This window comes from Sinohyriopsis cumingii, chromosome 2 (genome assembly GCF_028554795.1).
Source record: "Sinohyriopsis cumingii isolate HCF-2022 chromosome 2, ASM2855479v2, whole genome shotgun sequence".
NCBI lineage: Eukaryota > Metazoa > Mollusca > Bivalvia > Unionida > Unionidae > Sinohyriopsis > Sinohyriopsis cumingii.
In genome coordinates, this window is record NC_142962.1 from 16,462,781 (window position 1) to 16,486,565 (window position 23,785).

The following is a 23,785-nucleotide window of genomic DNA, read 5'->3' on the forward strand; positions in this document are numbered from 1 at the left end:
AAAGTAAGTCCGGGTTCCCTTGGGCAGTCTCCCCTGCTGGTGCATCCCAATGGATCGTTTTCTGAGTTTCCTTCATGTTGAATCACTGTCGCATAGATTGACTGCACACAAGCGCTAACGAATCTATATAGACCACGTGACGTCACAGACTGCTCTCTTCGGATTGGATGCGAGCTGACTGAATTTTGTAACGCGTGTTCGGATTGGTGAATGAATTCAATCCGTTTCAATCCTTCCTGTACCTATAAATAAGCACAGTTCACTGCATTGATTCACCTATTCTCGTCGCTTCAAGATGTGGACCACAGTTGAGTCATCCACCCTTGTGTCTTCCATGATGTTTAGGACGGACATGCTCATGTATGTCAGGTCCAAGTGGACTGTTGTTGATAGGACAGATACTAGTCAATGGATGAGGAGAGTTTACATAGAAAGACAAGGATGTCTCAAGAGGGTACTTGTGTATGGACCGGTAGTTAGAAGGAGTTTAAGAAGAAGAAGAAGAAGATGTGACAGATGCCATCTATGTTAATATTAATATTAACATAAACCCAAAGGCCTTTTTCAGGGCCAGCCATATTTCTCGAAAAGAGATAGCCTTTCCATTGCCTACCCCTTTTCTAAATTTAAATTTAAATTTAAATTTTAAAAAAACTTTTAAAAAAAAAAAAATAAAAAAAAAATCCCATATTCAATTCTCCTTGTCCCTAGACAAACCCAAACTCTATTCCCATGTTAATTTCCCTTGTCCCTAGACAGACCCAAACTCTATGTTAAATTCCCATTGTCCCTAGAGTGACCCACGATTTTTCTCCATGTTAAATTTCCATTGTCCCTAGAGTGTCCCAGGGGTCTTTTTAATGCTAAGTCCCATTGTCCCTAGGGTATCCCACTTAACTACTGTCATCCTGTATACTGGTAGTCGTGAGTTTACAACTCTGACTATAACTGGTCTACGATGAGAATTGTGTACGATCATTTTATTTAACTAGTTATTTATCTAACTAGTCGCTGTCGACGAGCTCATCAATAAGTTCTCGGTAGATGTGAGCATCCATGATACCACCTTGAAATAATCTCTGGCAGATATTAGTGGCTTCGTTAATGATTTCCGGCGAGTTGTTTCCAGCCCGCGCTCCTCCTATGAGAACTTCTAACCGTGATACATCATTAATGATATTATCAGGACAAGTACCACCGTAACCACTGCCCGATTTTTTAAATTCCTGTACGATCTCCCCTCTGAATTTTTTATATTCAGGATCCTGAGTATCAATCGGAGAATCCTTGGAGGCAAAATACAACGTAGACAACCAACTTTCCCTGGTAAGGTCTTTTAGAATGCCAGGATAGGACCCCCATGAATCCCTCTCATCGTAACCAGTTAAAACAAGATTTTTAAAATTCTCTGGATCTTTAATATACTTAAGAGTGCCCTCGCTATATAGTGACGCAGGTGAGTGCATTATCGTGCTAGCCAGCCGCTGTCGTGATGATGCACGCGACGCTTTTATTTGTTGCACAGGTGAAGGAAGCTGATAGGAAGGATCCTGTAGCGAGTAGGCGGGTGGAGGACCTTGTGGTTGTGTACCTTTGTGAAGCTCCTGCATTGTCTTTATAAGTCTTGAATATTTTGGATCGTTAGATTTGACCGCTTTTTTGTCGTAGTATACACGATACACCCATTTAACAAAATTGTCATCAGTCGTGGAATATATTTTGGGTTTAAGACTTTATCTTTGTTATATAAACCTTCTAATATCAATTCAGGTAATTTTGCTTCTGGTGTGCCCTTAATGAATTTAATAAAATCCGGATCAAATTTTGCAGTCAGTTCAACACTTTCTTTTGCTGCTTTGGATGCAGCAGCTTCGGCGACTTCAATGCCTTTTTCGGCGGTGGGCGGAGGTTGAGCTGCAGCTATATCAGTTGGAAGATCTTGTAAAAGTTTTTTTGTTTGTTTGGTTCTTCTAGCAATTTTTTTCAGTCTGCTCGGTGGTTTGTTTTAGCACTGGAAGAATACCTATTTCATCTCCCAATAAAGCTCTTTCTGTGACCGCCGCAGCTTTCTCAGTAGCTGTTGTAACGGGTTTAAATAACTGTTCTGCACCTGTCGCAAATTCAACTTGTGCTTCTTGCCGCGCTTGTAATTTTTGTCTTACAGAATCTCTCACAGGAAGAAATGTTTTTATTGCTTTTAGTCGCTCTCGAGCTAGTCTAGCGGAATGTGCTTCTCCGATGTTGGCCATTATTGTTAACTTAATTTTTTAATTCACAGCAGCAGAGGGGGAGACGACAACCGCACGCAGCAACAACGCCGACAATTACGTTTACAACGGCGTAGGGTTAGAGCCCTCCATTTCGGCGTTTGGAAGTTGTAGGCGGCGTCCCTTCTGACGACGACGACACCAAAAACGCAGCAACAATTGCGTTTACAATGAAGCGTGGGTTTTATAAAGGGTTTATTTCGGCGTTTGGAGGCTTCTAAAAGTTGTGGGATTCGCCCCCTCTGCTGCTCTTGGCATTATTTTAGATCAGAAGGAGAATTTAGACAGTTTGAATATTCGCCAAATTTTTCATACGAACTCTGCCGAAACCACAAACCGCTGGTTTCTAACAAAATTAATAAATCTATGTTAGTGTCGAGTAAGTGTTTTTGTGTTGTTGCAAGTAGTTCAGCATAAGTATGTCAGATCACTTTGAAAATCTTAAAACGGAACTTTTATTATTATTTTGTCATATAAATGCCACACAAATGGGCCGAAGTAAGGTTGGCGATAATAAATGTTTAATATGTTACCTTTCTTCATTGAAAAGTGACATATTTCACTGTCCAACAGCACGTAACGGTGCACTCGGAGCTTCGATTCCAGAATCGCGATCCTAGTGTTAATATTAATTCGGTATATATGCTGGTAAACAAAGATATAGGATAAATAAATTATAATACTTAAAATTTACCCCCGTGTAATACTTTATGCCTTGCAATTTACGCATCATACATTTTAAATATCGCATGAAGGGTTAAGTGAAGGGGCTTTATTAATTAGTTCGAGGCAGTGATTCCCTGCGGGATTATTATCGCGGGAAAATGGCAGCTATGTGAAAATTGAAGTTATGAACAGCACGAGGAAAATTGAAGAATTATGTTATTTTGAGTATGTAGCATCTTCTGGAGCCAAGTTTATGAGCACAATCAATATTCTATTCCATAAGAATGCATTTTTCTTGGTTCAAGGCTGGTTGGTTCGATACGAAGTAAATTTGGTTCCTGTAATCTGCCGTTTTTGGATGCGACCTAAACCTACAATGTAAGACCACAGGAGTATGACGTTTGACGTTTTATCAATAAAGTACGGCGAAATCTCTGACAATTTATTTATATTACCGATAAGGGGATTTCATATTGTCAGAGATTTCGCCGTACTTTATTGATAAAACGTCAGACTTCTGTGGTAAGACAGTGGCGTGACTAGGGTTGGTGTCAGCCAGTGCGGTAACTCATGTCACCCCCATGGACCTCCTTCCTGCACAAAAATTCTAAAGTTTTATAGACAGTCATGTACAATAACTCATGGTGTCACCCCCATGGAACACTTCCTGCACAAAAATTCTAAATTTTTATAGACAGTCATGTACAGTAACTCATGGTGTCACCCCCATGGAACACTTCCTGCACAAAAGTCGAAAGTTTTATAGACAGTCATGTACAGTAACTCATGGTGTACCCCCATGGAACACTTCCTGCACAAAAATTCTAAATTTTTTATAGACAGTCATGTACAGTAACTCATGGTGTCACCCACATGGAACACTTCCTGCACAAAAGTCGAAAATTTTATAGACAGTCATTTGGGTGTCACCCCCTCTGATGGTGTCACCCGGTGCGGTCCGCACCCCCCCAGTGACGCCACTGGCAAGACATAGCACATGATTTTGTTTTAGTGCTATGCTTTACTATCCAAATAACGGCCTTGTATAGCTTGTTCTGATGTCGTTGACATCGGAATGAGTAATCAAAGTTTCAGGAACATATCACACACTTGGCAGCCTAAATTGACACTTCCACTAATTTATGTGTAATTAATATACTTACTGTGCTGTCTTTATCCTGTCGGAATGAAAATATGACACTAGCAAATGGACACATTTTCGTGTTCTGTTGACTACATTTGAATTTGTTGCAGTGCGACGGTAGTCGAGGTATGCCGATATATATTCATGTGGGGGATATGTTTCCTGAATGAAACGAAACGTTGCTTACAGTTCCAGTTGGCATAATATATTTTTATTCCTTTTGCTAAAGAATAATATTTCAACTTAACCTGATTTCGGCATTCCCGGCTTTCATCACTTTCCAGCCAACTGAAATGTAGGCCAATGAAACTTGAAAACGGGTCCATTTCTTTTGTGGGAATTTCAGTTTATTAGAGAAAAGACATCAGGGTAAGTAAAGTCTGACAAAACATAACTTTACTTTGTAGAAAAGCATCGTTATTGGTCGCCAGTTGTGTGTGATATTCCAGAAAATTTGATTTTTGTACACTGTTAGTCAACATCAAAACGTGCTACATAGCACCGTTAGTTAGGCAGTAAGACCCATCACTCCCAGAACAAAAATATCGGGTGATGTGTCTTATATTGTAGGACCAGAGTGGCCCCAATGCTGATATCCTCTGAACCTTTCATGCTTAATGGACTTTCCATACTAACATGGTGCCATATTGCATGCACTATGGGCTAGTTTATTTTCCTCAGCATAAAGAGTGATGTAGTTCATCATATTCAGTAACTGCCAGATAATGCCGTTAGTTACCATAATATTGAGAATTTAGTTATATCCCTTTGCACACTTGAACATAGAAATTACACCGCTTGTGAAATCCATTTGAAAGGCATATTTGTAGTTGTCATTCTTTTTCTTTGTAAATATCAGAAGCAGATGCTGTATGTACGTGAGTAGACGTGCATATACCCCTTTGCTAAAAAGGACTTGTCCAGGAACTGGAAATGGCTGGCAGTCTGGTTAGTCTTTCACCTTGATCCGCCTTGGATGCAGGAGGTCATGGGTTTGATCCCCGGCTGAGTCATACCAAAGACTTACAAAAACGGTACTAACAGCTGCCTCGCTTGGCGCTCAGCATTAAGAGGTTAGTGTTAGGACTGGTCGGCCTGGTGTCAGGATAATGTGACTGGGTGGGACATCATGCTACATATCTGCGGCATGATGTCCAAGTGCATGATATCACAATAAACTGTCACACTGCAGACATCGTAGCGATATGACTGAATAATTGTTAAAGCTATGTTAAAAATCCAAATAATATGCCCACTTTCACTCTGAAAAAGGGGTCCCGAGTGGTCTAAAGTGCTCTCCGTTATGGATCACTGCCATCTCACCTATGCGTGGGTTCAGGTCTCGGATTCAGCCAATGTGGGTATGTGAGAAAGCTTGCCAGTAGCTTCTCGTGGGTCGGTGGTTCTTTCCAGGGTTTTCCCGGTTTCTTCCTCCACCATTAATACTGGCCGCCATGTATAGCCTATCGTGTAGTGATGGGAAGCGGTCAGAAATTCATAATCGATAATCGGTTCCACTTAACCAACTGATAATTGTTTATGATCGATTACTAAGAGTAAATTTTAATTTTTGTTATTCAGTTATATCTTTGATCAATAGTTCAAGATGTTAGTAAATTTACAGGAATAATCTCTTTTAATGACATGTATACTTTAACCTGATAATAATATTACATTTTTGTCTATTGTGTTGTGTGTTTTTTTTGTTCTACATCTTTGTTAAATGAATGCAACCTTTTATGGCTGATAAGTCATATGCAACTGAAATACTGCTTAAATCCCCCAAAATCCTTTCATTCATATGTGATATGTCTATAATTTTAAGTTTAGAAGGACATGGTTTTCTTGTTTGTCATTGTTTACAAATACTACATATAATGTTGCATTTAAAACTGAAATCAAAATGTGTTTAAATTTATTAACTAAACTATTTAACAACTTGATCTGACATGTAATAATAATAATTATGAAATTCTGCACCTATGAAATATCATATGGTTTTATATTTGTAGTTGTGAATGGAATTAATAAATTTCAGGTCAGCTTTAGTGGCTGGGAGTTTTACTAACCTTTGTGCTTTGCATACAACTAAAAAGTAGTCTCCCTTTACACATAATTGATGATGGAGTTTCACAATCAATTATCTTATTGGATTGCTCAACCAACTGATGATCGATTATAATCGATAATCGGAACAACACTACTATCGTGTGCTGAAAAATGGCGTTAAACCCTACAACAACAATCATTCTGAAAATTTCTTTTTGGAATGAAATGCGCAGACAATAGCCCCCCCCCCCCCCCCCCCCCCCGCATAATTGGGTTTGAAATTATAAATCAATAAATAAACCAAGTTCTATGCATCTTTTATCTTATGTGTGTTTTTTATTTTTTTTTTAAATCGGTTGGGGGTTACAAACAAACGGAGAGGTATACTCCAACTATAAGCATGTTGCACTATACTTCAATGCTTTGCAGAAAGTGCTTTTTTACACACAGTAATGGATATCACAACCATAATAGTTCTCCAGCTTACAAGCAAATTCAGTATGTATCCCATTTATGCATATTAGGTTTATGATAATGCATAATGCATACCACAACCTTAATAGTTCTCCAACTTGCAAGCAAATTCAATATATATCCCATTTATGCATATTAGGTTTATGATAGGTACCAAATGGCAAATGCTTTTCATTATATGTAGACATGTTAAGAACGAATACTGATAATACCTGAAGATAAAAACTTTGGGAGATTACTATTTAGAGAACTACATGCCATGAAAGAAGAGAGGAAAGAAATAAAATATAAACAAGCAAATAAGTCATTTTATAGTTTTATATTGTGGAAATTTTTCTGAATTTTCTTTGCTATGATATGTACTGACCACAACTGTACTTCTAATATGGAAAGTTTGATAGCCATTGGGTTACAGGTATGCGTGTAAACTGCGTGTAAACGTTGGTCAAAGGATCAAGTTGACTGGAAGAAGACCATTATGGTAGTCCCCATTATATGGCATTGTAATGTTGGAAACATGCATTTTATACAAGGTCCAGTGTATATGAAAGGTATAATCTCGTTGCATCTTGCTTAGTCATCATGCAACAAAATAATTACAATGCAGTAGCTCAGTACCATCTCAGTGATGTGATCTACACGAGATTGCTTATTTTAGCTCATATAAATACATTTCCTGCAAAATAGCTTGTCCATGAACATCAAAATGATAGTTTTTAATTGAATAGTTTTTAGTTTTTCACTTATTATGTACTATACATGATATTTAGCATTACCACACTCACTCACCCTGTTAGGCTTAATTACATTACCAAGGATGTGAGAAAGCTTGCCAGTAGCTTCTCGAGGGTCAGTGGTTCTTTCCGGGGTTTTCCCGGGTTCTTCCTCCACCATTAATACTGGCCGCCATGTATAGCCTATCGTGTGCTGAAAGATGGCGTTATTGGTAATGCAAACAGCAGTCCTCAAACATAGGCATAGGACATAAATTGTGAAGTATCTGCTTTTGTAACTAGACCAAGCTATTTATCAATGGAGATACATCCAAGAATGATACAAATCAAGTATGAACTGTTTCTTATATGCAACTTCAGTGATTTCATCAACTGAAATGAGGGGGCATTTACAGTTCCAAAATTCATTTTCATGTTTTCAGCAAAACTTTTCAGCAAAACAGGTCCCACATAATTTCGTGAAAATGAATAGTCTAAAACTTATGACTGTGGTACAAAACATGTTTCTAGTATCAGTTATACTTAGGACAAAGAAGGAACGCTAGAGTAAGTCATCTTCATTAGCATTCATCTGAGGCATTCATATACCATTAGTCCTACAGTGTCAGGTATCCAACTTGATATTTATGTTGTTTGGGTTGAAGTCATACTCTTGAAATAAATTGTCTTATGTAGCATGTTCCTCAACCAACTAATGCAAATTAGAGGTCAAATATTCAGGAATATTTCGTACACTTGTTTCTTTAACAAAGCAAAGAAGAACATACTACTGTTGGCAAAAGTGATTAGATAGCTTCATTCTGTTAAAGAAACTTATCCCTCCTTTAACCGACTTCTGCATTTCTTGGCTACCATCACATGTAAACAAAGTGAAATGAACTTTCATTCCCATAGGTAATAATTTATTTTAAAATATACTGTTCAAGCAGACCACTGTTCAGGAACCCAAGTGGAAGTAGAAATTGGGAACCACAAAGAGTTATGCCCCTTAAAGATTTTTTTTAACATAGGTCCCCTGGAAGTGGCTTAATCACTTGCCCTGATCTCAAATTTACTTGCCAGATGCGACCTTATTTTGTTGTTATTTTGACACCCCACCCCCTTAATGGTTGGTCCCTTATACTTGTTATATTATTCATAAGACTGAAATGTGATTCGCATTCAGCTGTAGAAGGGCTCCTCAAACAAGATTTCCAACAATTTCACAGTTTCTGTATGCTTAAGTGTGGAGCTCGGAATAATTGTGGCATGCAACTCATCTCTTTTGCTTTGCATTCTGGTTATTGTGTTGTCTGTGTATTTCATATGATCTGTATGTAGGTACAAGAATTTGGAGGCCTTGGAGTAGTTTCCTTTTCTGAATGCTGCAAATATCTCCATGGTTCTCCATCAAAGTTTATCGGAGCATTTGCGTTGTAATTATTGTGTTAGATAGAGATTAAACAAGATACAGATGTAATGCTTGTTGTATCTTGTTTAGATTATGATGTGTTATCCTCCACACTTTGTACATGTAAATGACAACTGGAATTTGTAGACTGCATGCTTATCATGTGAGACCTCAACTGTAGTGGTTAATCAAGGTAATCACTGTGTATGAACTACTTTTGATTGTCACTCCAGGGTTACTGTAGCCTGTGACTTTCAACAACTAAAATCTGGTTTCTATGGGTGGACAATGATAGTAACTTCACAAGTAGATTGTTAAGAAAAATGCTTTTTAATAAAATAATACAAAAACAAAATTAACTCTTTTAAGTTTATTATACTTCTAGGGATGGCTGTTGTCTGGCTGTTAGCTCAATTGTTAAACCTCTTGAACTACTTACAGGATTACCATGAAACTTGAGTACATGTTCAAGCCAAGGTCTAGTTAGTTCCAAATGAAAATGGTGCCACTCGGACATGCATTATGGCTGCCAAAGTGGTCATACAGTAAAACCTGTCATGAGTGACCTCTGCTATGAGCGACCACCTGTCATTTCCGACCAGTCATAATGCATGGTTCGATTTTACTATATAAACGCTCTGTTATGAGCAACCACCTGCTGAACGCGACCAGCAACTGCGATTTCTTGGCAAAATATGCATTTTGACACTGCTATGAATGACCGCATTGCCAAAAAAACAAAACAGATTGATACCACTGACCTTAACTTAATCCTTTGTAAACACTAGAGCTCGGGATAAATGTAGTATGCAAACAAAGTGCACATTAAATAACACTATAGTTGAACAACCATATATCGAGATAAACACCTCTAACCATCATTTAATCGTTTGTAACAAAGACTGCATAAATAGTAAAGATTGCTCTAATAAAGTATTTAAAAAGAATTTGTCTTGCTACAGTACCAGTTTTGTGAAATTTACAACTCCAGCATACGGTATAATTTGTAAACTGCAGTAAACCAGACTAAAGTACATGTCACTAACCGCCATTGTAGTGCCGAAGTCATGTGAATAGCCAGTAAGAGTAACATCAAAGGGAGTAATGATGGATATACGCAGTCAATTTAGAGGTTTGTATTTTTTCTTTATCTTTATGAAGACTCACAAAACGCTGGTAGTCGTTATGTCCCAGTGAGAAATTGTTTGAAAGAGCTTCAGTGTAGGTTTGAGTATATCGTTTGTCTTTCCAGTTAATCCATAATGCCTGGAGGGTGAATGAGCTCATTGTCTTTAAAACTAGTAAGTGAGAATCATTTCCAGATTTGTTTAAAATTATCTTTTATTTCTTTTGTTAGTGTTTCACGAAGTCATCGTCTGTTTACCTGGGTGCAGATGGTCGCAACCTTTGTTTATCGAGCTAAAACGCTGTTGATTTAAACATCGTCTCAGAATAAATGTATTGTTTCTTGATGAGTTAATTATGTCTTTTGGTTTCATTCATTGTGCATAATATATATTTATTCAACATTTCCCCAAAACATGATAAAAAACCGATAGTCTTTATAACGTCAACACTAATAGCAATGGCAGAACCTCCGCTGAAAAAAGAAAAATTTTAACTCTGGAAGAAAGTATTAATGTCATTGAAAGAAATGAAAAAGGGGAGACCACTCACAAAATAGCAGTCAGCTTAAGCGTTGGTAAAACGCAAGTTCAAAATGTAATCAAAGACAAGGAGTCCATTAGAAACGAATGGCAGAAAGGTGCACAAGCACAGAGGAAATATGCCACGGCATGACGGACAGTTTACGGAGATCAGAACGAGCGAGTAAGGGAGTGGTTTTGTGTTGCAAGGAGTAAAAACATACCAGTAAGTGGAAAGTTGATTCAGGAAAAGGCAATAATTGAGATACATGTTCAGACCAAACAGCTGAGTAAAACATGTCTACAAAGAAGTATAATAGATTTCTTTAAAAAACAAGTGAATAAGTGTATAGAATAAGATATATACATCATATCTAACTGTTCATTTTTTGTACATATTAATGTGATGTTGAAATATAAATTTGATTCACGTTGTTTGATAGATGTATATCTTTATTATATAAAGATATTTTGAGAGGAATGCATGCAATATTTAACAAGATTTATGAATAAAGGATATGATACATGTACAGTGAGTATGGGTATTATTTATTTTTCAACAATGCTAACTATTGACCCTGAAAACCAGTCCATTTTCACACACCTCTTATGAGAGACCACCTGTCTTGAGAGACCAGTTTTGGTTGGCAGAAGGGGTGGTCTCTCATAACAGGTTTTACTGTATCAAGATTGAGTTTTTTCTTATGAACCTAAATCAAATTGTGCTGATCTGATATCAAATATGGCCACCATGACTGCAATTTTGAAAATCTTGGTTTTATATCTACTATTCACAAACAAATAGAAAGTCATAACGACATGGAGTTTTTCTGAGATTTCCAATGATGGCTAGTTGGTCCTAAGTGAAACTTGTGCAAATTTGACCTCCTGTGTGGACCACTATGGCAGCCATTTAGAACGTCTCCAGAATGGATGGTCATATCATAATTGTGTTTGCACCAAAAGATTTCTGATGATGTGAAATTCGTTCTAAATTAAAATGGTGCTGACCTGATGTCAGATATGCTGACCTTGACATTCATTTTGAAAGTCTTGTTATAGTTAATCCTGAATGGAATTAGCTTGTAATAGCTAATCCTGAAATGACTTCGCTTGTTATAGCTAATCCTGAATGGAATGTCATACTGACATGGGGGTTTTCACCAGATTTCATATAATGGCTAGTTGGTGCTAAACGAAAATGGTGCTGTTTGACTTCCAGTGTGGCACCAATAGTGGCCATCTTGCAAATCATGTATTTCTACTCCTAAATCGATGGTCATATCTACATTGGGTTTGAAATTTGTGGAAGTTACTTGAAGAGATGCTTTATTTTATATAAACATCCTTTATTTAAGAAAAGTGTTTCATGGATTGTGTGATTTGATATTTTTTTTTATAATAAGTAACTCTTCATTTTGTTGATAATGTGTAGAATGGTATCAAATTATGTGTTTCTTTAGGTAAAACTAAGGGCAAAAGTTATATTTATGTTAAGCCTACCTGTGGAAAGTAAGACAGAACACTTACCATTGTTTTTGCCATCAGTTTTTGTAAGGTTGTGCTTTAAGATTTTGATTTGTATATATTTCCAAAAATGCTTGACAGATTATCATCATACTTGGCATCAGTCATTTTGAAGTTGATGTAAATCAGACTGTGACATGTTTGCTCTCCCATTTTGACTCAGGTTCAAGGTTACAGTCATGGAGAATTTGTGTTTATAGCATATTTACTGTTTTTTCATTTGCTTCTATTTCCTAAACCCATTGTTATGTATATCTGTGTTGTGTCTTGTACTTTTGGTATTTGTTTATAGAATGCATATGATCTATAATGAGATGTTACAAGTTTTAAAAATTAATTGTAACCTGTTTGCAAGTTTTGGTGTTATTTCCCATTGGATGGTTCAGTCAGGTGGGTTCTGTTGTGACATAGCGTATTGTGACATCAGTCACGTCGGAAGTATTGCAACACGGATCAAGTAGGAAAATGTTGCTATGTTGAGCCGTCAGGGTATATATAAGGATGAGAGTTGATTAGTTGATTAATTCTTATTTTCCTTTGTTCTTGTTATAATATCAGTCATCAAATGTGTTGTTGTAGGGTTTAACACCATTTTTCAGCACAAGATAGGCTATACATGGCGAGATAGGCTATACATGGTGGCCAGTATTAATGGTGGAAGTACCTGGGAAAACCTCTGAAGGAACCACTGACCCATGAGAAGCGACCGGCAAGCTTTCTCACATACCCACATTGGCTGAACCTGAGACTCGAACCCACGCAGACAGGTGAGATGGCAATGATCTGTAACAGTGAGCACATTAGATCACTCTGCCACTCAGGGCACCTCATCAGCTGTGTATAATGTTGTGTTTAGATATAATTTGAGAGGAAACATTTGTTTGGATTATTCATTGGAATTAGTTTTCATTGACTCTGGATTAAAAGATTTCTAGGATTATTCCAAATTCATTCATAGGAGATATGGACAATGCCATTGTGATACATCAAGACTTGGCACATCAGCACATTTGAGGACTTGGAATTCATTTGTAAACACTCGATTCTTTTGTACTTCTATAGACCTTTTTTGTATTATTTTGGATTTAATTCATAATACTGTAACATCCTCATCTATTTTTATTTTATAACTTACAGAATTAAGTTATTTGTTTTTCAAAGCTTGTTGGTTTTGCTTCTTTCTGTTAGTTTTAAGTCCACAGTCTTAAGATCCTCATAAGTCCACAGTCCACTGAAAGATCCTCATCATATTGGCATTCTCTAATTATTGCTCACTTTTTGATCTTGGAGTCAAGGTCACAGTCATAGAAAATTGCATTAATGTTCTGGTTCAAGTTGTTTTGTTTACTTAGTTAATAAACCTCTTGACATTTTCTTTCTACTTGGGATAAATTATTATGAAGCTCAGGCAATTTATCCTTTGAGACATATTTGTCCCTCTGACTATGAAACCAAGATCAGTCATAGAAAATATGTGTTTAGATTTTGATTAAAGTCTTTTCATTTGCTGATTGTTCCTAAATACTTAATATTTCAAAACAAGCATGTATTTCAAACATGAAGCAATCTCTGATGCAACCAGAACAATATCATACGAGACATGACATTATTTGTTTCTTTCTCTTGAATTGCTAGCATAGTATGTAGACCATAATCTGCCACCCTGGAGACTGATGATATGATATCTGCCTGTGATACCCAGGATTTTGTGCCATTTGGGAGGGGCTTCATCCGCCAGCATCCTGGGAAATTCCAGCTACAGGTTCAGAATACCCTTCAAACTGACCATGGGCTTCCACTTTTGAAGTCTTTCCGAGACATCTCAATTCAGGAGAATAGCAAGGTGACAAACTATATTTTATGCAATCAAACATTAAAACATCAAACAGTGATCACTAACAGTACAATAGGATATTCTCTGTCCATATAACTTCTTTTGATCAGTGTCTGACAACAGTTATAACTTAAACTACTTCCATGGCTTTTTAGCACTCTTTGTAATTACTTATCCAGTCCCCCCTCCCCCAGTGATGTCATTCGATTGTCAGATATGGCTTACATTGCTAAAAATGGAAACAACTTCGACTTCTTTTAAAAAACCACTGAATTGAGTTTGTCCATATTTGACAAAAAGCATCCAGGCATACAGTATACACATTGTAGACTTATGAAAATTCATGTTTCTTCTTTGAATATGTTACCCCATCATCATAACTTAGGAGAGCTACTACTACCATGCTAATCCAGCCCTCACTGGTAAAAACTTTTAGGTAAAATGCTCAAATTTGTTCTGACCACCTAGGTGGCAGTCAGGCAGAATGATTTCCCTTTGGTACAGGGATTAGCACCAAATCCCATGAATATCTCAGTTATTACTTCTGCTGGTGCCAAGTAGTACTTTCTTACCAAGAGGGATCTTGGAAAATCCTCTTCTAAGTGTCTGGAAGTTCTGCACTTACAAGTTGGAGGTCTTCTTTTTGAGAGGAAGTATGCTCATTCTATATTTCCAACCTTTCTTTCTTTTTATGACAACAAAGTTCTGCCTTTACAATTAAACCACTTTGCCATCACTTGATAGTACACCTCTTCCTCGATAATTCACGCACAGTGGGGTCCACAAACATAGACCGCACTATAAGCGAGGGTGCGAGTTATTGAGGGACCTCCAAAAATCGAAAAAATCGGCTTATACTTTGAGAGAAAAAAAATGGGGGGCGGTTAGGAAACTGGGCTGTTTAATGACTGAATCTTCCTTTTATAATCACATTGATACTAATTGTTAATAATGCGCTTTTTCTAATGAAGTTGTTTGTTATTGTGTATAAATAACATTTATTTTCAAAATTTCCAACATGTAAAAAGATTGTCCCAACTGGTTTCAACAACTGTCATGTGTACATGCAAATATGTGTATTACGCCACTGCTTTTTGTTTTGTTGATCAGTCTGGTTCTTGGAGTGGTATCAAATAGTATAGTAGCAAGTCGGGAGTCAAAGTAGCCGGAAACTAGACTATCTGTTGATATACCACCAAACAAGATTCCATTTATTTTGTGAGACAGTAACCTACGTTGAAACTCAATTTTCATATTGTTCAATTAGTAAAATATCTCGTGATTTCATTGACAGTAATAGTAAAAGTTCTTATCCTTGAGGATATCTGTAAATGCCAGTTCAGAAATTCTCAGAAAATCGCTTGCCCACAATGGCCCATATTTGTGAAACCAAGATTTTACGATGTATTTGTTTCGCTTGGTTGCCTTGCTATCTTTGATCACAGTTATGAAAGAGTCTGTTAATTTATGGTAGTTTGTGTTATATAAGCAATAAATGTTTTAACAGTGTTTGATTGATCAACTGAAGTGAGTTCACCCGACATACGACCGGGGCCGCTAGATTTTTAAGTATGTAGGATTTGCATGCCTTACTTTTTTTATATTTCACCTCCTTTATTTGATTCAAAAGACATAATTAACGTGATAGGGCCTAATACAAAGGAGGCCAGGTGTTAATTCATAGCAACAATACAACAAATACCTCCACAAGTCAGTTGTCAAAATATAGTCAGCACTTAATTAGATTCTCAAAGAAACGCTTGCCGACATAGCTGTTACAGTAGATTGACAAATTTTACGTTTAAATACACATTCCATTTGCGATGATTGTTCTTGGGTGAAACTAAATGATAGAATTAAAGCACAAATTTCACTTAATAAAAATTATTTAATTGGCATTTAAATATTAATGTACACTAGGCGTAAGTGATATTTTCATTGATAGAAATTTCCTTGAATATCTTTACGGTGTACTAAAAATGTCTTTTGGAATGAAAATGTAACCAATTATATGATTTATTATTAAAAGCTGATAATTTCAAAATGTTTAAAGTTTCCATGTCATATCTAACGTTTTTGACCATAAAATGAGCGATATATCAAAGTTTTAGTTACCAATTTTGATTGCAATTTTTTTTTTCAAGTTCAAGAAATAGGGATCAATTACATTTTTGTATTTTCTGGTTTAAAAAAATTGGGATCCACACCTGACCCTGCGTTATCAGGATACGAGTTATCGAGGGAGTGGTGTATTTACGTTCTTGCATGGGTAGCCTATGCGACTTCATAATACCACTTTATTGACTTTAACTGTATAGAACATCAGTGTGCCTATTCCTACAAGTACATTTTCTCATAATGGATATTGTGTATGGTGCTTCAGTTCCTTTTTTATGTGCAGGTTTTTGTGTGTGATATTGTTACATAATAGCTTCTTCTCTGTTTGGATAAGTACAGATTACTTTTCTATACATGGTTTACTCAGCAGCATCAACAGGGCTGAGCAAATTTTTTTTAAACCACTAGTCCAGGACAAGTGGTTTCAGAAAATTCACTAGTCCCACCTTTCTCTTCACTAGTCCCACCTTACTCTTCACTAGTCCCACCTTACTTTTCACTGGTCCCAAAATGGTAATCACTTGCCAAGATTTGATGAGACGTATGTACTTAATCCATAGAAGAAAAAAAATAATATACAACATAATTATTTCTTAAAAGAATTTAATTTTTCAAAAACATTGGTTGTTATACATTTGGCTTCTTCGGGTTCATGTATATTCGTTTTAGCTGATGGATTTTGAAAATATGTCCATGTACGTTTTATCCCTCCATTTTCAAACAAATTTACCTTCTCCGAATTGCCGTTATTACTTTCCTTGTGAAAATAATGTAGCAAACTCATTTTATCCACAGAATAACTATCAGCTTGCTTGACAACTACTTCTAAAGTGATCATAACATCAGTTTTCTCTTTTAAATACGAACTGAAACAGCTCATTAATTAGCGTAGTTGTTTCACTTCAAACACAATATCGCATGTGGAAGTTAATCATATGTATAATCAATTATAAATTAAAGAATCATTATTGTCATTTAATCATTTTATAAAGGAAACCAACACTGATGTCGGTAAAGTACCTTTGATTAATTTAATTACACTGACTCGTTGGATTAAAATCATATTGATCCGCTCGTTATGATCTAGATTGAGTAAACTCATTACATCAAAACCGCTTACAACACTGCTAATTGATCATACTGGCTTTCTTTTGTTTGACGTGTTTTGATTTGCTGATAATTTGGTCGCTTAGCCCAATATGCAGTCAAGCGGTAACAGGATGAAGATGTATACACGAAGAGGGTAGAATCATGTATTCAGTATGCCCAGAGGGCATGATTGGCCAGATAAAGGTAGATATTGTGATTAAAGCATGAAAATAAGGACTAGCCCGACTTTTTTAAAAAGCACTTGTCCCGGACATCGGGCTATGGGATTTGCTCAGCCCTGATCAAGCTTATTACTATGACACTTGAGATTTTTTTTTCTTTATAGGCATGTAAACGATTGGCCTTTCTATAGGTATGTTGTTACTAGAATTGATTTTTTGCTTTCCAGTTGGTACATGTAAGTACTATAAGTGATGTGCCAGTGCTTCTACTTGGAGAGGCAGTCAAATTTACATGCCTACAGGTCATTGTTGACTTGAACTGTTTATTTAGCATCCACTTAATTATTAATACGAAGGATATTTTTCTACCTGTACAGGTCACATTCACCCCTTTACAGATGTTTGTCGTAGTGAGTAACCCTGCACAGTTTCCTACAAGTTCAAAGCAGGACAATTGCTACACTTGATGTATATAGGGTCTGCTCTGTTTTGTTTGGCATATTTAGACTATGGGCAAGACATGTCTGACATCCACTCAACATGTAATTTTCTCTGGTTGTCATTCCTGCAATACTTGTCAGACTTGTCTGTTATGGACAGTTGTCAGTCATAGCTTGAAGGACTTTAACATTGCTTGTAAATAAGTGTTTTAACCATATCATTCCTGGGCAGTGAGATGGAGAGCAGCAAACAGGTGTCAATTACAGTCTCTCTTATCAAACTTATGGACCAGATACATGGATCAAACATTTAACCTGTTCCAGCTTCAAGAACTGAACTACATCATGCCAGCCAAGATGGCCATGTTCCTTCATGACCGGACTTGGTCGTATAGCTGATCACATTGAACCATGACCATACTCGATCATGCAGTATCACCCAACAGAAAACAAATTTGTCCACATCTTGCATAGTGCTGCCAAGGTCTTCTCGAGTATGATGCACAGTTTAGTGTCATTATACTAGTAAACCTACATAATGAAACCAGTTTTATATTGCATTGTTCTAACTTGCTTAGTGCTGCTAGACACTTCCTGCGGATGACTCCAAGTCTATAGAGGCACTCCTGGATCAGTCTGACCACATAGTCCTACTAGGCACTTCCTGTGGAAGAGATACAGTTTATATAGACACCCTTTTGGATCATTCTTACCTGGAATGGTACCTCAAAACACTTTGGCATAAGATGTCCATTTTGTGGCCTCCTTTTTCAGGGGATGTCTCTGCACTCACCCTCAAGTCTTTGCCACCAAAGAGACTGTATAGTGACAAGTTAAAAGTAATGGGATCTGACTCTTGATTGCTGCAAGTGTAGTGGGCCACCATCATTGACATTCTTTCCATCTACTTCACAGGTAGCAAAAGAGACATTGACTTCATTACCTCATTCTATAGAGGATGAAACAGGCATTCAAGTTCCCTTGTCATTATTAAATCTTACTGGGATGAGTTCTGTCCTCGTTTTTCTACATCGCCAGTCTGTTTGACAGTTCAGATGTCAGATGAGAATTATCTACAGAAAATTATGATTTTAATTGCTTCCACAGTCTGAAAAGTTATTGACATTTTGGGACTGAGTACATTGTCAATTGTGAGTTTAAAGCATCAACAGCTGTAGATGTTGCCAGTTTTATTTTGGAATACTCTTGATTCGCAATATCTTGATGGTGGGAACAGCCTTGTATCCAATACAGTGTGACTCCACTATAGCATAGTGGTTGGGGTCCATAGAACCAGATCGTGTTATAGACCAAACCGTGTTATAACCTACCAAATCCATTAGATGAAGAAAATGATGCAGGGTGGGTGGGTAATAAAAGTGGGGCTAAAATATAGTTTCAAAAGATTGGTAATATAATTTGCATTTTATGCCACTATTGGTAGCAACCCATAGCATATATTTTTCCTGCAAAAATGAAACTTTCATGGCACAATAAACATGTTCTAGCTGCTCTGGAAAATGCAACGATTCATTAGATTCCAATGATTTTATTTAAATTTGGTGCTGACTTCCTTTGATGAGGTTTTTTGTTTTTGACAATTGTAATTGGCTTCCTTGGATGAAGAGCCATTGGTAGAAAACAGCTGTTAATATAGTTACATGAAACCCTCTTACCAAGTCTATTGACAAAGTCTTAGAAGAACATTTTCTACCATAGGTAGCATGTCTTTTAGAAAGAATTATGAATAAATTTAAGAAAACATTATGACATATATATCTCATGTAGGTTGTAAATGCTACAGCTTTTGTTTGCATCTAATAGTCACAATTGTTAGTAGTAGCGTTTATCTTTGCTCCCAGAATTTATTGCTACATGTATCTCTGAAGGATCTGACATGTTTATTCAGTTCGATAAATATAAATAACTGACGACTGATGATATTTGTTTAAAATTGTGACTAAAGGTTGAATGGAATAAACTGTCTTACATGAATGTATTGTGCAATTCTGATAAGATGTTTTCATTTTTTATCTGTATATGGCTTTCTATAATTCAAAATGGGGATTTGGAAATATCATGGAAATGGAAGGAAACCTGTTTAAATGGATGACCAGTACAACAAGCATTGCAGTATCATTTATTGATAAAGAAGTTACCACTTTATGCGTAACCGCTCTGGTAGCCTAGTGGTTAGAACATCTGCCTCAGACGTGGGAGGTCATGGGTTTGATCCCCGGCGAAGTCATACCAAAAACTTACAAAATTGGTATTAAGAGCTGCCTCGCTTGGTGCTCAGCATTAAGAGGATAGTGTTAGGACTGGTCGGCCTGATGTCAGGATAATGTGATTGGGTGGGACATGATGCTACATATCTGTTGCAAGATGCCCCAGTGTTAGACATCACTATAAACTGCTACATTGCAGACATCTTAGCAATATGACTGATGTTTTTTTAAAGCTACGTTAAAAATCCAAGTCACTAACACACACCACTTGATGCAAAACAGTATGTAAATTTCTGCAGGTGTATTTGTTAACAGTTACTTCTGCCTATTGTTGATCAGCAAGAATGCATTTTGTAGCAAGACAATTGTTCTGATGTACACTTTGTCATCGGACATTGAGGGAATGAGAGATAGTCAAAGAATGTAAAAAATGTTTTTTTTCTACATTGATGCATATGTCTGTCTAGGCTACTGATAAATGGCGCAGTCAGTGTTAGTATTGTGTAGCTTGTACAGGTAACTGTATGGAATTGGCATCTGCCCTGCCATGACTTGAGTTTACAGCATTTCGATCTCTCCCATCTAATTGTATAGTGTCTTGCTATGCAAGATAATAACCATGGGGCTCTATAAAACTCATTATGGCTGCAATGTAATCCATGATTGAGTGGACATCCACAAGACTCAGTTGACATCCTCCAGACTTAAAGGACATACATCCATACAGAATAGACACTTAATTCCTTGCTCTTTGCATCTACATTCATGGTAATGAGTGGGCAGCATAGAATACAAGTTAAGTATTCTTAACATAGCTCTAAAATTTTTATACATGAAGCTGATCTGTCGTCATATGTGGTTGCTATTATTAAAAAATGAAAAATTCTGGAAATCGCTTGTTTTAAAAAACTGCTCAGCAGAATTTGACCCAATTTGAGAGCATCCTAACAAAGATGGCTTCCAGATTTTGGAAATGATGCCATCTGCCATCAAATATGGCTGCTGTTATTAAATATAGGAATGTCTTTAAATGACTTTTGCGCAGAAGCAGCTCAGCAGAATTGGACCAACTTTAACAGAAAGCATCCTGGCTTAGAGGGTTTTCAGTATTGTACAAATAGAAAAATCTTTAAACAGCTTTAAAAAAACCCACTTAACAGAATTTGACTAAACTGGACAGAAAAGATCCTGGCTTAGAGACCTTTAATTTCTATACAAATGATACCAAACTAACATCTGATATGGCCAATTTTATTAAAGATAGAAAGATCATCGCACCACTTCTTTTCAAAAATGATTAAATAGAATTTGACAAGGGATTATGTTTTTACAACTGTTGTTTGCCATGAAATTTGGCTGCTTATATTTAACATATAGAAAAACATCATTTTGTTCTCAAAAGTTGCTTTTTGTGAATTTGACAAAATTTCACAGAAAGTGTACTAGCTTTAGGGCTTTCATATTAATAGAAATGATGATTTGGTCACTTGCAGAAGATTACATGCCTTTTTCTCATAGAAACTACATAATAGAATGTTACCAGAATTTGAATTTTGTGTGGCACCTGTCAGTATTGGAGAAATGTTGCTGATGTGCTATTAAATATGGATGAAGCTATAAAAACTAGAGAAACCTTGAAACAGTTTTTGCTTCCAAAACATATTAAATCAATTGCATTGGAGAAATTTATGCGTAAACCATCCCACTGACCCAGATTTCTGGGCCATCTACTTTTGCATTTGGCTTTGAAGCAAAATGTCAGAAACATGAATAATCTCCAGGACAAAATGGTTATTAATTATTATAATCCATTTTATAACAGTCTAAATTTTGCATAAAAATTTATGCCTAAAATTATTGGCTTTTCAATATAAAAATGTTCCAATAGGTCTGTTTGTGGTTTTCATTGTAAACAAAATGGTGACTTCTTTAAAGGATTGAAATTGGAATGGCCTGTTTATAAACCATGGATACATTTTTTTTTTTTAAATTAGAAAAATACTGTGGCTTTGTACAGTGATTTTCTTTACAGCAGTATACACTGACAGTTCCAGGAAATTTAATTTCATATGTTATTACTTTCTTTTATGTATGGAAAACTGTCTTCTTGTTAAATGAAGTTCCAGTAGTTGAAACTGCTTACAAGTGTCATATATTTACATATTATTTGACAGTAATCAATACTTTATTTGTTTTTAGCAAAAAGAGCAGTGGATATTTCGTTCCCTTACAGTGGAGGGAGACGATTATGATGAAGAACTCTACATCAATGGCCATACTGTTATATGGAGTCGAGGAGGCCAGGATGGAGCCAGGTCCATAATAAAAACATTTACCATGGATAGTCCTGTACTTCAGGTATATTTGCAAATATATGATACATCAGTTTCTTGGTTTGTTATAATTTCAAGACTGAAAAATACTTGCCGCATCATAATGCTTTATGTGGGAGTCCTATTCTGCCTCGCAGCGAGACTGCAATACAAAGAAGTATATGAGATGTACACATTTTGCTACCTCTTCCTGAAATGGGGTCCATGACTATGCTCACCTTCTGATAGGATATATCTTATTATGAAGAGCCTTATAGTCACAGAGTAGTATACCCTTGATTCATTCATTTTCAATGACATAAAGTATGTGATGGTTTTTCCATCAATATAGAAATGCATATAATATATCCATAGTTTGGAGACATGGCTGTAATTGTTGTTCCAGATCAATGTTTGCTGGGTCTTTGAATTCTGATTGTGAGAAAGTCGAGAAGTCCAAAAAATAGGTATTGTGTATACTTGATCTAAGTCCCATGCAACTGTAAAATGTGTTGATCTGGATCTGCTATTGCATCATGCACTGGCTAATCTGGGTCTGTGCAGATTGTAGTAATCAGTAGAACAAACAACAGAGACCCTGTTCTACTGGCACATTATGCGATGGCAGGAGTTGGGCCTGATTTGGGAGTGAGGATAAATGGCAGGAGTTGGGAGGGAGTATAAATGGCATCCCGAATTGAGTAGCAACAGATTTACATAACAACAATGCATTGAGATAAATTTAGAGTAAATGTATGGCAGACATAGAAGTACAAGACTCGTGGATTTGGCTGTAGCTGTCTCGGTTGAATCATACTTTAATAATAAATGATGATGGTCAATATAGGTTTGTGTGTGTGTGTGTGATTTGGAATTTTAATGTAGCTTTAAAAAAAATTCAGTCATACCACTACAATGGCTGCAGTGTGACAGTTTATAGTGATGTATAGCACTGGGCCACAGACATGTAGCATGATGTCCCATCCAATCACATTATCCTGACACCAGGCTGACCAGTCCTTACACTAACATCTTAATGCTGAGCACCAAGTGAGGCAGCTGTTAGTACCATTTTTATAAGTTTTTGGTATGACTTGGTGGGGGGTCGATCCCACAACCTCCCGCATCTGATTAGGCCACTCGAGTGGTTCAATACAGATTAAGTTATTCACAATCTCACGCATCTGACTAGGCCACCGGAGTGGTCAAATACAGATTAATTATTCTTAACTTTACAGAGGGGTTGGTCATCTGAGAGGAGTGTGTTTGTGTCTGGATAATTGTAGATGGATTATTTGGAGCAAATAAAATCTGTTATTCTTTCAATTTCAAAATTACCATTCATTTTTTGATGCTTCAGAACACTTGCTCATTACATGTATCTCTTAAGACCATGATTTGGTGACACCAACAAAATGTTGAAGGATTTTTTCATTCCCTTGACACAAATATTATCACAAGTGTCTGGGAAGTTATTATTTAACATTGAGATTTTCTTTTGTATTTGGGTGATGTATCATAATTTGCTTTTTAGGCTGTTTGGTCAAGTTTTGTGATACCTGAAAGTGATGCTCAAGGGACCAGTTTGGATCTACCAGGTAAAGAATACAAAACTTGATCACATTGCAATAGTATAACTTTTTCTATATATATATATATATATATATATTGTAGCAAAAGGAAAG

At 36.5% G+C, this 23,785-nt stretch overlaps 1 protein-coding gene across 2 annotated transcripts in view; it reads left to right on the top strand.

Annotated features, from left to right (window-relative positions):
- Positions 1-3,083: 3,083 nt before the first annotated feature.
- LOC149804381 (anaphase-promoting complex subunit 1-like) overlaps positions 3,084-23,785 on the top strand; it is a 253,928-nt gene continuing 233,226 nt past the window's right edge. Inside the window, exons 1-5 of one of the 2 annotated variants that reach the window (XM_089939590.1) lie at positions 3,100-3,158; positions 9,977-10,025; positions 13,533-13,740; positions 21,988-22,146; positions 23,635-23,698. In XM_089939590.1, coding sequence (XP_089795716.1) covers positions 13,576-13,740; positions 21,988-22,146; positions 23,635-23,698 — 388 coding nt within the window. In that variant the 5' untranslated portion in view covers positions 3,100-3,158; positions 9,977-10,025; positions 13,533-13,575. Of the gene's footprint in view, positions 3,159-9,976; positions 10,026-13,532; positions 13,741-21,987; positions 22,147-23,634; positions 23,699-23,785 lie in introns of both variants that reach the window. The other variant, XM_089939582.1, reaches the window with a different exon arrangement.